At 44.1% G+C, this 13690-nt stretch overlaps 1 protein-coding gene across 1 annotated transcript in view; it reads right to left on the bottom strand.

Annotated features, from left to right (window-relative positions):
- Positions 1-13690, bottom strand: part of ATRN (attractin) — a 154970-nt gene that overhangs the window by 24914 nt on the left and 116366 nt on the right. The window contains exon 26 of the mRNA XM_058024020.1: positions 8601-8679. Within this exon, the coding sequence (XP_057880003.1) occupies positions 8601-8679 (79 nt within the window). The remainder of the gene's footprint in view (positions 1-8600; positions 8680-13690) is intronic.

The raw sequence follows: 13690 nt of genomic DNA, 5'->3' as shown, positions 1-13690 counted from the left end.
CATATAACTGCAAACTGTGAGAATGTGCACACCTTTCATTTGCATTGAGTGTGATTTTTTTCCACATCACAGAATTATGGAATGGTTTGGGTTGGAAGACACCTTAGAGACCATCTTGTTCCACCCCCTGCTATGTTCCACCTTTCTCCTGGGCTGACTTTATGATGCTCACATTCCCATTGGTCTGTTTAGCCCAGAAATGAGTTTTGCACCTTTCAGGCTGGTTCTGAGAGCAAAGGGGGAGACAAGAAGTGCACAGTTTGTTTTCAGACACTGCACTCACTCCCCACATTCCTGCTCCTGGACTGGGATGGACAGACAGCAGGACAGAGCTCCCCTTTGCTTTTAGTTAGTTTTAGCAGCTGAAGCACAGAAGTTCCCTGGACTGTGCTTTCTCTTTGGAGCTGTTCAAACCTGCTGTGGCCTGAAGAGCAGCAGAGCATCCCCAGCTCTCCCCTGTGCCCCACGGGGCATTTCCAGCCCCGGAGGGACTGATCAGAGACTGAGTGAGCTGAGCTACAGCCCACCAGGGACTCTGGGACTGTGTCACCTCTGCAGAACAGTGAGAGGTGTTCTTGTTCCATATTGTTCATTTTTGGTGCGCTGGTGAATGCTTTGCCTGTTAAATAAACAGTTTTTTCCACTTTTCTCCAAGGAAATCTTTTTCTGAACTGGTTTGGGAAAGGGTCACTTGAATTTGCTTTCTAGAGGAACCCCTTTGGAGGTTTTCTCCCAAATTTGCCCTAAACCAGGACAACCTTCCACTAGACCAGGCTGCTCCAAGCCCAGTCTAATGCAGCCTGGAGCCCTTCAAATAAAGTGATTCCTACCAGGAATATTTTTAATTCTCACACATTGAGTAATGGACAATCTAGAATGAAGAGTGTGTTACTGATGGGAGAAAAACCTCCCGAGGAAGTGAGGAAAGCCTTGCCAGGCAGTAGTGCAGGCTCTCTCAGAGAAGACAAACAGCTATTCAGGTTACCAGGTTAATTGACTAATATAACCTATGCTGTGTTTCCTGACAGGAAAAGCCTGGACATTTTATTCCCAGCATAAAGCAGCCACAAGGCTCCATATAACCATCCTGCTTACATCCATCTCAGCAACTGCCCCTGCAGAGACTGTTTCCTGAGCACAGGGCCCCGGCAGCTTTGGGGATGAGGCTCTGGTATTTTCAGCCATGAAATAACAGTGATTTTTCCAGAAGGAAGCCAATATCCTGGATTTAATTTGATCCTTATGAAGAATGGCCTTATAAACAAGCTTATCAAAACAGTGATCTAGAACTTGTAAGGAACTTCAGTATCTACATGAGCAATTTGCTCAATTTTTTTTAAGAAAACACACCAGGAAGGAAAACAGTAGGAACTCAAGGAGGACAACAGTGAAGTACTGGCACAGGGTGCCCAGAGCAGCTGTGGCTGCCCCTGGATCCCTGGCAGTGCCCAAGGCCAGCTTGAAGCATCCTGGGACAGTGGGAGGTGTCCCTGTCCATGGCAGGGGGTAGGATTAGATGGTCTTTTTGGTCTCTTCCAACCTAAACCAGTGCATGATTCCATGGGGCCTGAGCACCTGTTGGAGCTGGCCCTGCAGATGTGCAGATCCACCAAGCTGCCACTGCCACCAGGGCTGGAACCTTCTCTGTAGGTCCTTGGGAACCCCGTGAGGGTGGTGTCCCCTTCCCACACTGATTGTCAGCAGCCTGCAGCAGCCACAGCTGCTCTGGGCACCCTGTGCCAGGGCCTGCCCACCCTGCCAGGGAACAATTCCCAATTCCCAATCTCCCATCCAGCCCTGCTCTCTGGCAGTGGGAGCCATTCCCTGGCTCCTGTCCCTGCAGGCCTTGTCCCCAGTCCCTCTCCAGCTCTCCTGGAGCCCCTCCAGGCCCTGCCAGGGGCTCTGAGCTCTGCCTGGAGCCTTCCCTTCTCCAGGGGAACATTCCCAGCCCTGCCAGCCTGGCTCCATAGGAGAATCACTGTACATTACTTGGAAGTAACATGTAGCTCCTGCTGTAGGAACATTTGCTTTATGTCATCATAACTTGGTGACCTTGGGGGAAAGGGAGTTACCTTCCAAAATAAAAACTGGCATCAGCAAAAAATGAACATATAAGCCATAAATATTCCATGAAGATGAGCCCCAAATGTCTCAGAACTGAGTGATTTAAAGTATTTAACTACAATTACACTAACTACCATATAAGTCAACAAACAAACAATTTTCTCTGACGCTTTCATCATCACTGAAAATTTAGTTTTTAAGCCCCTAGAGCAGTGTACATATTAATGTTAGCTAATTAGTTTTGTAACTGACTTTGCAGGCTATGTTGAAAGAGAGAGGAGGAGAGAATTAATGTTCAAATCCTTCTCAACAGGCATTTCCACACTTCAAAACTATAACAAACCACAAAGCAAAGCTGCTGGGAAGTTGCCTCATGCTGAAATGACACAAGATATTTAATTCAGGGCTGATTAAGATAAGCAAGTTATTCATCATAATCATGCCCAGTAGGAGGGCATAGAAATCCTGACCTTTAATAAGAAGAATGAGATCATTTTTAAAAGACCAGAAGGATCTAGTCCATGCAGACTAAAATACACACCAATACCTGATAATTACACAATAGCACAGTGAAGCTTTGACTGAGTGGAGCTCTTCTGAAATAATTACACAATCTCTCCCTGATTTTTCCAAATAACTAAATTAGATACCTGTGATGGTAGCTGATGCCTACCATCAGAAAGAGAGCTTGCAGTCTGAAACAAGAACAGCTTCAATAGATGAGTAGTGGGCTTTTTTTTTTAAATAAGGCTGAACTCTCCTAGAGCTGGGCTTGATAAAATCATTAAACCATGGAGTGTCTTGGGTTGCAAGGGACCTAGAAGCCCATCCAGTTCCACCCCTGCCAAACAGAAGGTTTGACCCAGTGAGCTGGTATCCCAAGCATGATACTCCAGTTTCATCTAATTTGATACTCAGCTTCATCTTTGCTCAAGCTCTACCAGCTCTTCTGTGGGATATAAACCCACTCAATTCTCCAGTAGCAACTGCCCTGAGGCCTCTGTCACAAGAGCTCCATGGCCTGTGGCTGCCAGCCCCCTGTGCTGGTGTCCTACAGAGAGGTTGGGGATGCAGCTGCTCAGCTGGAACTGGCCATCTCCCCAAGAGGAGCTGCACTGGGCACAGAAGTGACAGGAGCATGTTCAAACAAAACCAGACCATCAACTGCCCCCCACAAGCAGGAATCTCTTGTCAGCACTAATATTTTGGGATGTTTTTCCTCTTCAGGGCATCTCTTATTTCTGCTGCAATTTCCTTCAGCTGGTGACCAAAGCCACATGGATCACTGCAGAGCACACAGTGTCTGTATTTCGGAAAAAGCCTCCTGGCACTATGAGCTGGTTCCCATTCATGGATTTTAAATTTAGGGAGAGTGGAAAGCTACGATTATTTGATGTGACCTCCTGCCCAGCACGAGTCACTGAATTGCACCATGTGATTGCCCTAGAAAAGGTCCTCCAAAAGCACTCATTCTGAGAGCCATGTTTCTAAAAATAGAAATTATTGGCATTGCCACTCTCTCCATTAAAAATGGGAGAAAAACAGAAAAGTTTTTGACTTTTTTACCCCCAGCTGCAGACATGGGGTGTTACAGACTGGTTTGGTTTGGAAAGGACCTGAAGTTCATCTAGCTCCAATCCCCTGCCATGGGCAGGGACATACTGTTTAAACTTTTGATTTAACTGATTCTTTAGAAGATCCTCATCCCATCATGAATCTTCTATGATTCTATATAAACCTTCTATCAAACTTTAAAAATTCTCTACAAATCCATTCTCCATATGATTCCTTTTCACAGCCACTGATTTGCATCACCAAAACTCAGTATGTTTTCCTTGGAGAAAATGAGGAATTTGTGATGCTTTAAATTCTTGCTTATCTTCCAGGTAACAAATTAACCTTGCAGTGTTGTTCATCATCTGCAACACCAAAAACATTGCTAAGAGTAGTGTGGACACAGTACTCCAATAACTGGTTACACCTAATAGTAACACTGAGTTCTTATTTTATTACTCATACATGCAGGAAATGATATTTACATTCAGCTTTTAAAACACCACAGCCACCATCACTTCAGTCTATTGTCCTGGGAACAGCTATTCTGGGAAGTAAACCCACCTTCAGTGCATAAAGAAAAAACAACCCAGGTTCATGTTTCCCACTGTAATGAGAGAAATTATCGTGCTTACCATGTGACTCAACCTCCTCAGTCACCTGCTGGCAGTGATTTCTCTCTCCTCCAATTCTTGTTTTCCCTACAAACTGCCCCAAACCCAAGCTTAATATTTTCTTTTTGCTGACAGATACCAAACAGTGCTGTCAGTACTATGGAACAAGATCTATGTGGCAAATAACTGCTGGGAGCTTGGAGAATGCCCAAATCTAGAGAAATTTGTTGCCAGATCTTTTAATATTTCTGCATAAGTTTAAACCAAGTCCTTTGGAGCACATCTTGGTCCAAAACACCACTGAAGACTCTAAACAATGACAAAGATCCTAAATTACAGATAATTGAAAATATTCCAAACCTAAAGCTTTTTCCTTGACCAAGGATGCCCTTAATCACATTCTAAGAGAGAAGACCTAAGAGATGAATGAAATACTAAGGAATGAGAGCAAGAAGGGGAAGAAAAGGAAGGCAGGGCAATAAATAGCAGACAGCACAGATCCCTTGCAACATCTTTGCTGTAAAAAACACAGGGATCTGCTTGCCTACGTGGCATTCTGTGTGCATGGATGCTACAGCAGAGGATGCCAGTGGAAACTGAAGCACAACTAAGTTTTGAATACACTTGGGAGAGAAAAAGGTTTCAGCAATGAGACAGAGAAGGATAATTCCTGCAGTAAATCAATACACAAAACCCCTCCTGAATAACTGGGTGACTTGCAGAGTACAAATATTCAGTCTTATACAGCCTTGGCAAGAAAGGAGGCAAAATACAGATCATTTTGTTAAGGAATGTTTTGAAATGCAGCTCTAGACACCCAAATTTAATTATTTCTGTAGGTGCTTGCTATTGATACTCCCCCCACATTCCAAAGAGGCACAGGCAGTGATCCAGCTGACCCTCCCCTCCCTGGGTCAGCCACACTCCCTTTGCTGGGAGGGAGCTATTCCTTGCTCCCAGTGAAGGAAACAAGGAAGACTGAGGGTGAAGAGGACTTGATGCAAAAATAGAACAACAGCACAGAAAATTCCTGACAGCAGATGAGCATATTGAAATTCTAACATTATGCTCATAGTTTGTGCATTATTCTCTATTACCACTGTGATTCCTTTAACATGCCATTTTCTACAGACAAGACAGAGAGGTTTCCTATCCCTATTTCCTAATGTCATTCACCCCATTCTAAGCCTCCTATAAAAGCTGCCTTTTTATTTCTATTTTCCCTTTTTTAAGATGTCTGAAGATACTCAAACACAGGGTTCAATGGCAGGGGAATGAACACACAGTTTACAGTTCCATCTCCTGAATGCCTGATATGACACAAATCATTCCCATTTTTACTGCTGGTCAAGTTTTACTCTTTGCAAGGCCTGAACTTCAGCTCAGTGCTCCAAACTCATTTTTCTACAAGCCCACATTGGCTGTGTCTGCCCACCTCACAGACCTGGAGGCTGAGAAGCACTGACAGACACCTGCAAGCAGCTGGGCAGAGAGGTTTACCTGAAATACAGAAAAGAAAAGCCAGGAGAATCTTGTGTGTTCTACAAGATCCTGATGGAGACTTTGGATTTGCAGCATGCTGCCTTCTCCATAAGGAGCAAAGCAAACTTGGTTTCAAGCAAAGGATGCTGCTGTATTCCATTCCCCAGCCACACCAAGCACAGCTGTCTGCCTTCTCCCAGCACATTTCCCAAGCAAGCCTGGCTGTGTAATTTTGACCACTAAACCTGTCAGTACACTGCTTTCCTGCCCTGCACACTTCTCAGAATAAGCCTCAGCCATCAGCTTTTCACTCAGCACTGCCATAAGGATTTGGGCACGTGCAGTGCTCCTGCTGGAAGCAGAAGGGATGGACAGCTGGGAACTCCCTGCACATTGCATCATATCCTACTGACCTCTGGGCTAAAATCAGACAACAAGCACAGAGTTACTACACACATGGGAAGTTACTACAGAGTCACTACAGTCATGAGAAACGGTTTATTGTAACTTGACTACTGCTAAAAACACAGCCCAAACCAGAGAAAGATCTTCCTTCAGGGCTGCCGCATTTTGGAGAATCATGGAACACTTTGGGCTGGAAGGGACCTTGGAGATCTTCTAATTCCAACCCCTGCCACAGGCAGGAACACCTTCCCCTATCCCAGGGTGCTCCAAGCCCTGTCCAGCCTGGCCTGGGACACTGCCAGGGATGGGGCATTGATGATAATGTAAAACTACTAAAGAGACCTTTGCTTGGGTTTATCGAGAATCAGTAAAAAATCCTCCACCTTCAAGCTATAAAATCATCTTAGATAACAAATTCTTGGGTGGATTTTTGCTTCTGGAGAAAGTGTATTAATATATGTAATTATGGCACAACAAAGATTTTAAACTGTTTCCTCAAGATTTACAAGTATTTTTAACAGAAAATTAATGGAACAGCAGAGATCCATTAATAAAAAGATAAAAAGAGAGAGCAAGATAAATAACAGCAAAAGACAGGAATGTGCCTGGGAAACACCACCCTGATGAACTGCCTGTCAAACAGCCACACATGTAGATTGAATTTAGACTGAAACATGCCAATATGTTGCCAGTACTCCAGGGTTGTTTTTTTTCCTTAAAACAAGTATCAGACTGTAACTTAATTTATAGAGACATTTCTCACTTAGGCCACCACTCAAATACTTTAACTCCAAAGCACAGTGTTAACTTCTTGGTCTCTATTCCTCATATATTCCTAGATAACATTTAACCCCAGGAGCCACAGGGGATGTTATGCTGACTCCAGCTTAGTTTCTTGCCAAGAAAGCAAACAGGAAAAAAACAGCTGCCCTAGTAAAAATTTATCTACCTTCAGAGAATACAGAAAACCTCAAAGACTTCCATTATTTCCAAGATTAAGGGTTATCTGTTTGAAAAGCAATGATTATATTCTGCAGTGAGTTCACCAGTAAAAGCAGAAACATCTGAAGCAGAAAGAGAAAGAAGAGCAGAAGAGTTATCAGACATCATCCTGCTTTACTACCAGAGAGGAGCTCCTCATATGGAATAAATTCACATTATTCACACCACTGCACTGCAAAGTACAACCAGCTACAGATCTCTGAAGATATGCAGGAAACAGGGACTTGCAGAGAACTCCAACACCGTAAAAATTAATCCCCCAAATCCTCTTGATCAACCCCTACATGGGAACAAACCACTCTTGAACACAAGAGTGACACAGGTGGGTCTGCAGCTGCCAAGAGCTTCAGCCCAGCAGGACAGCTGGGAGGAAAACCTAGAGGAATGGCAGATCCCACCTGAAAATCCCAAAGCAGGGCAGAAACACGCCCCATTCCTTAGGGAATCTGGCCTCAGGTGATAACAAAGAGATAACTGTATACAGCAAGTGCACATGGACTCGCTCAAATGATGGCTGGCTTCTCTCATTTTACACAGAAATAAACAGATTAACACAAGACAGAGCTCCTAAAAAGAACTCCAGGCGCAGCCCAGCCCAAGCTGTGATAGCTGCACGTTCCATGCTCCCAGCACACCAAGGAAACCTGATGGGTGTGTGGGCAGGTGGCACCCAGGACTGCCCCACAAACACAGCTGGTGTATGGGGCACTGGTGCTGAGAAATGGGGACTGAGGACACGTCCCTTGTGCCACAGCAATTGGTCACCTCACCTGGGCCACCCTGAGTGTTTGGGTGGAACAGGAGAGCAGGGTCCACTGAAAAGCAAGAAAGGAAGGTAGTGAACAAAAATAAATCAGGAATAAACAAGGAGGAACCAGATTTTGGGGGTGTAAAGCACTAAGTTATTTACATGATGCAAACACAAAATGTTGTGAAGCTCATTTGGACCATGGGTAGGTGAAGAGGAAAAAACTTTGGCTCTAAAATTCACGTTTTTAAGGAGTAAGCTACTGGTGGCATCCCCAACTTTTTCTTATGCCCCTAATGTTCCAGGGGGGAAAAAACCAACCACCCAAAATATCTGAATAAGATTTAATTTGAAAATGGGTTTTGACTTCTTTTTTTAATGTATTACACAAGAACTAATGTTTCTATTTCCTATTTTGAAACAGATATAAAGAATCTCCTAGTTTATGTGGTTTGGTACTTATGCTGTCTAGAAACAGAAATTCTGGGAATTCAGGATATTCACCCCTATTTTTTTGGTGCTTCACAGAAACTGCAGCATCAGGATACTAAAATAACATAATTTGTCACTGAAACTGTAATCAAAAATATGCTAAAGGCCTAAATAGCAGCATTAACTGAATTAGCTTAGCCTTCAATTTAAGGTTAATGTGATGCATATGTGAATAAATATGCATCTAGAGAGAACAACTACTAAAAAGTCATTAAGGAACAACATTTTATCCCTCTCACCTCTCTCCGTCGTGATGCCCAGCAACTTTGTTTAATCTTCCAAACCACAGCTGCCACCAGGAGCAATGACAGGAAACAACTGGAAAGGAAAGGAAAAAAAAATAGAAAATAATATTTATTGCTCTTGTTCATAACACACTGGCAGCTGAAAAACTCTAGGAAATGCAAAGTTAAATGAAAAGTTCATATATTACAGATACACTGAAGAAAGATAATCCAGCACAGTTCAGTGCTTCTGATACCCAGTGAGGAATGACACACTTATTTTCATTATTTATATTGTTGATTCAAAGTTCCTTATCTGACTTCCTTAAATGACAGCAAGGCTGAAAGATTTAATCAGATTTAAAAAGCCACTATTGCCTATCTCTGGTGATATTTTGAGTGAGAGGATAACCCTCAAGAAGAAAAGCCTTGAGAGAAGTAGAGAAAATTGATTATTATTTCCGTTCCAAATTACAAAAATAAAATAGAGTGTAGAGCAGGCAGGCTGTTGCAGAGCTACAGGCATTTCTTGATTTCCCCAAATCTGTATTGGTTTTCTTCATCAAAGGAGGAGGGGAAAAGGATGAATGAATATATCAATTTCTGGGGAAAATGCAGGGAAGCAGATATAATAAAAAAGAGTAGCAGGAATAATAATAATCATTATTATTATAATAATTACAATAACAACCGACTGTACTGACAGATATGATTTTATCACACTGAGCACCTAATGAGCAACTTCAAGGCACACAAAATAAGATTAAAATTTGAGCCCCAGTGGAAGCCTCCTTCCTCAGGGACTGCACTGATGGGTCACAGAAAACATCTCCAAAGCCTCTCCACCTTCCAACATGTACTGAAAGGTTACAGGAAAGTGTCCATGGAAGGAAGATCAATCAGAGCAGGTGACTTACGCGCTCAGCTGCAGCATTGCCTGTAACCACAGGCTCTGGATGCTCCCACAGGGCTTTCTCTCCAAGAGAGAATCCACCCAGGGCTGCAGGGAGTCACCCAGAACTGCACCCTGCCAGGAGGGGACAGGGACAGGAGGAGAGGGAATGGCCTCAGGGGAGCCTCAGCATGGACAGGGGGTAAATTCCTTCATGGGAAGGGGGTCAGGTCTTGGAACTGGCCAGGGCAGGGCTGGAGTCCCCATCCCTGCGGAAATTTCACAGCCCTGTGGATGTGGCCCTTGGGGACATGGGGCAATGGGGGCAGTGCTTGAACTTGCTGATCCCAGATTTCCAACCTAAATGATTCTGTGATACTATGACTTGGAAATGCCTATAATCAAACACCAGGAGAGACAGCAGGAACCATTCCCTGAGAAGTGCAAAAGGTGAGGAGACAGTTCTTCTTGCCATATCACCATCTACACACTACGTGATGTGAAACCTCCATGGATGGGGCACAGACACCCAAAGGCAGCCAGTCAGAGATGGGATTGCATTTTTCAGGCTTAGATGTGCACAGAAATATGCTTCACTATCATACAGCATATAATATTTAAAAATGTGCACTTGTTTGACTTGCATGGCCCTGGCACAGGTGCCCAGATTTGCTGTGGCTGCCCTGGATCCCTGGCAGTGCCCAGGCCAGGCTGGACACTGGGGCTGGAGCAGCCTGGACAGTGGGGGGTGTCCCTGCCCACGGGACTGGATGGGCTTTAAGGTCCCTTCCAACACAAACCAGTCCACGATTTTATGATTTCAGATGCAGTTTATGTGCAACATGAGCTGCTGCCAGGGCTCATAAGTGTTTACCTCCTCAGTACACCTTTATTTGGAGAAAAAAGATGGAAATCCAAAGGGCAGATGAAAATGCCAGCAATGCCAAAAATGCCATTCATCTCAAGCACCTCTGGTAAATTACCCATTTCAGAGGAGTTTCTCAGGAGGAGTTTCTCGGGTCAGGCATACAGATGAACTTGCACTGTGCCACCCTCAGCCACAAAGTCAGTGAGGTCTCCACCTTTACACAACAACACGCACCAGTCTCGTGTATCCATCAGACAGCTCCAGAAATCCACACAGCAAATGGAAGACACACATCAAAACATGCTGAACTGCTGTAAGGATGGCCCCTTTTTAGGAAAAAAAGTGACCTCAGCAATTAAAACTGTTGGACCTCTTATTTTGGGTCAATTTCATAGAATCACAGAACATATGCTGGAAAAGAGCTCTAAGATCATCAAGTCCAACCATTATTAACTCAGCACTGCCAAGGCCACCACTAAACTATGTCCCCACATGCCACATTTTTGGTGGCACTGTAAATATGTCTCCCTACATATTAGTTACTCTTTTGGAGAAGAAAGAGTGGAGAACTAAGAGGGTCACCTTTACTACTAAATCCCCTTTCCAAAATGCAACACTGCACAAGTCTGCATGTTCCAGAGCCCTTCATTGGTTTCTCTTTCCTGCCCATTTCTGGCACCACAGCCAAGACTTTCTTCAGAAAATACAGAGAGGAATTAACAATTAAAGACTAATAAAACTTCTCCTAAAACACTCACCACAGTACCATTGTATTTCAAAGGCACAGCACCATACATCTTTGTATTGTCACAAGGAGGCAGCAAATACCCACAAAAGCTATAAAATCGCTAAGGAAATATATTTTCCCCCTTGAACTAACATCCCTTGGAAGCACTCGGGGAGAAATAAAAGGCAGAGCCCAGTGCAGTCCATCACCTGCTGGAAGAGCCCCAGGGGTTGAGCAAAGTCAAGATCTATTGTTGCATTTACTCAGCCTAAACCATCCTGAAATAAGTTAAAAGACCTGATGTGAGCATCACTAGCTTTGAAGAAGGTTTTTTTCCAACTTTCTCTGGAAAGCAACTTTGTAGGTATGGAAGCAGCAGAAAGAAGCAGCTGCATGCAGAGAGAGAGGTGCTGGGAAATGATTTGGAGTGAGAGCTGAGGCTGGCACAGTCCTGGGTGAGCTGTGCTCTGATCTGCTCTCTCAACAGCTTCACACACATCTCTGCCATGAATATCCACCTGCTTACAAATGACTTTCAAAATCAACATTTACTGCAGGATTTGCTTTGCCCTCTCCTTCCCATTTCTCCAAAAATAACAGCCTACCAAGAGCATCCTTCATCCCAGAAATCCCTCTTCACCCAAGTCTTCTCTCTGCAGCTTCCCCCATCTCAAATGGCTCCAGGCAGAGCTCAGAGCCCCTGGCAGGGCCTGCAGGGGCTCCAGGAGAGCTGCAGAGGGACTGGGGACAAGGGATGGAGGGACAGGAGCCAGGGAATGGCTCCCACTGGGAAAGGGGAGATTGGGCTGGGATCTTGGCAAGGAATTGCTGGCTGGGAGGGTGGGCAGGGGCTGGGCTGGAATTGCCAGATTTGCTGTGGCTGCCCCTGGATCCCTGGCAGTGCCCAAGGCCAGGTTGGACACTGGGGCTGGAGCAGCCTGGGACAGTGGGAGGTGTCCCTGCCATGGCAGGGGTTGCAACAAGGGGGTCTTTAAGTTTCCTTCCAACCTAAACTATTCTGTATTTCTGTCAACTGTTGGATTTCCATTTTCCTGTAGCCTGTGACACGTCCAGTTTGAGACCAGTTAAATTTTTCTAACAGATAAAAAGGAAACCAGCAAACTCAGGTGTGGAATCAGACTGGAAGGAAAAAGAACCATCAAGAGCCACCTAACACCCTGGAGAGCTTTTCATCCCAGGGAAATTTGAACATGACTCCATTTTAACCAGGTCCTACCAAGCAGAGTTTCCAATAGCTCACACAGTTATAAAAATTTGTGCTTACACAGCATAAATATTGCAATGCAGGAAGAAGATACATTTAAATTTTATGGAGAATAGTCTATTTGGCAAATAGCTTTAATAATTCATTCTTAATTATTCATTAGATTATTTAGGTACAATAAATGAGCAATGTGGTTATAAATAATCTCTCCTCAGTTGGTCTCCACACACACATGGAACCTCAGCTGATCAGCCTTCAGGCTACCTACCACAGGGTATTCCCACAGTGACACAAAAACCTGAATTTAACACTCTGTCTGGTTTTATTCTAGACTTTAATCTCCTTTTCCACAGAGAGAATATTCTCTCCACGCCTGGTATCTTTAAAGCTTTTCAAACAAGTACACTTTCATTTTTAGATGTCTGGAAAACTCCATCAGCACTTTACTGTGCTGCATTCTCAGGAGAGGAGAAGAAAATCCATCTGGTGTATTAGGGCCCAATTATTAAACCTTCGTGAAATGTTTATCCACATCAGAATTGCTTGTAAAAAATGGCAGCTTTAAACACCAAAATGTACAGCAGCCTCACTGCTAATGTGCTTTAACATATACAGGTCACTTAATAATCTCAGACAGCACTGCCATGATTACTAGAAACACAGCCCAAGTTATTTTGATGAATTAGAAGCCATTTAAGTGCTATTTACCAGTACATTTTAATATGCTAGAGAGCTACAGGACACATTTTAAAGTACTGGATGCATTAATCCTTGAAATAATTGGAACAAGTGTATAACATGCACGTGGTTGGTGCCAAACAGCTGCCTGCAGCCCACCAAGCCAGATTCCTGACCTCATCCTTCTGCTGAAGATGGCACAGGGCTCAAGAAGCCACAGCTCACCCTGGTTATGGCAGAGGAGGCAGTGGAGGCAGGGAAGGGCTGGAGTACAGGGGCATGGGTTACACCCAGGTAGAAATGAAGCACTGCAAAGCCACTCAAGCCCCTCCTCTGCTCCCCCACCCTGGTGGTGTGGGGAGGAGAATCAGATGTAAAATTTGTAGGCTGAGAGAAGAAAATCTTAATAATGGAAAACAAAATAAAATACAATAAATACCTAATAATAACAATTATATCTAAAAGATAAATTAAAGAAACCAACCAAACAGCTGATGCACAATAGAACTGCCCAGCACCTGCTGACCCAGATCAGAACCCTGCAGGTAACTCCCCCAGTTTACACACTGGGCATGATGCTCTGAGCTGTGGAATATCCATCTGGCCAGCTGGGCTCACCTGTCCCAGCTATGATCCCTCCCAGTTTGAGTAACTCCTCACTGGCAGAGCAAGAGAAAAAATACAAAACCAAACTTCTGAGAAACACAACCTAGCA

Source organism: Melospiza georgiana, chromosome 5, assembly GCF_028018845.1.
Source record: "Melospiza georgiana isolate bMelGeo1 chromosome 5, bMelGeo1.pri, whole genome shotgun sequence".
Taxonomy (NCBI): Eukaryota; Metazoa; Chordata; class Aves; order Passeriformes; family Passerellidae; genus Melospiza; species Melospiza georgiana.
The sequence above is the reverse complement of the archived record's forward strand: the minus strand, read 5'-3'. Positions and strand labels throughout refer to the sequence as shown.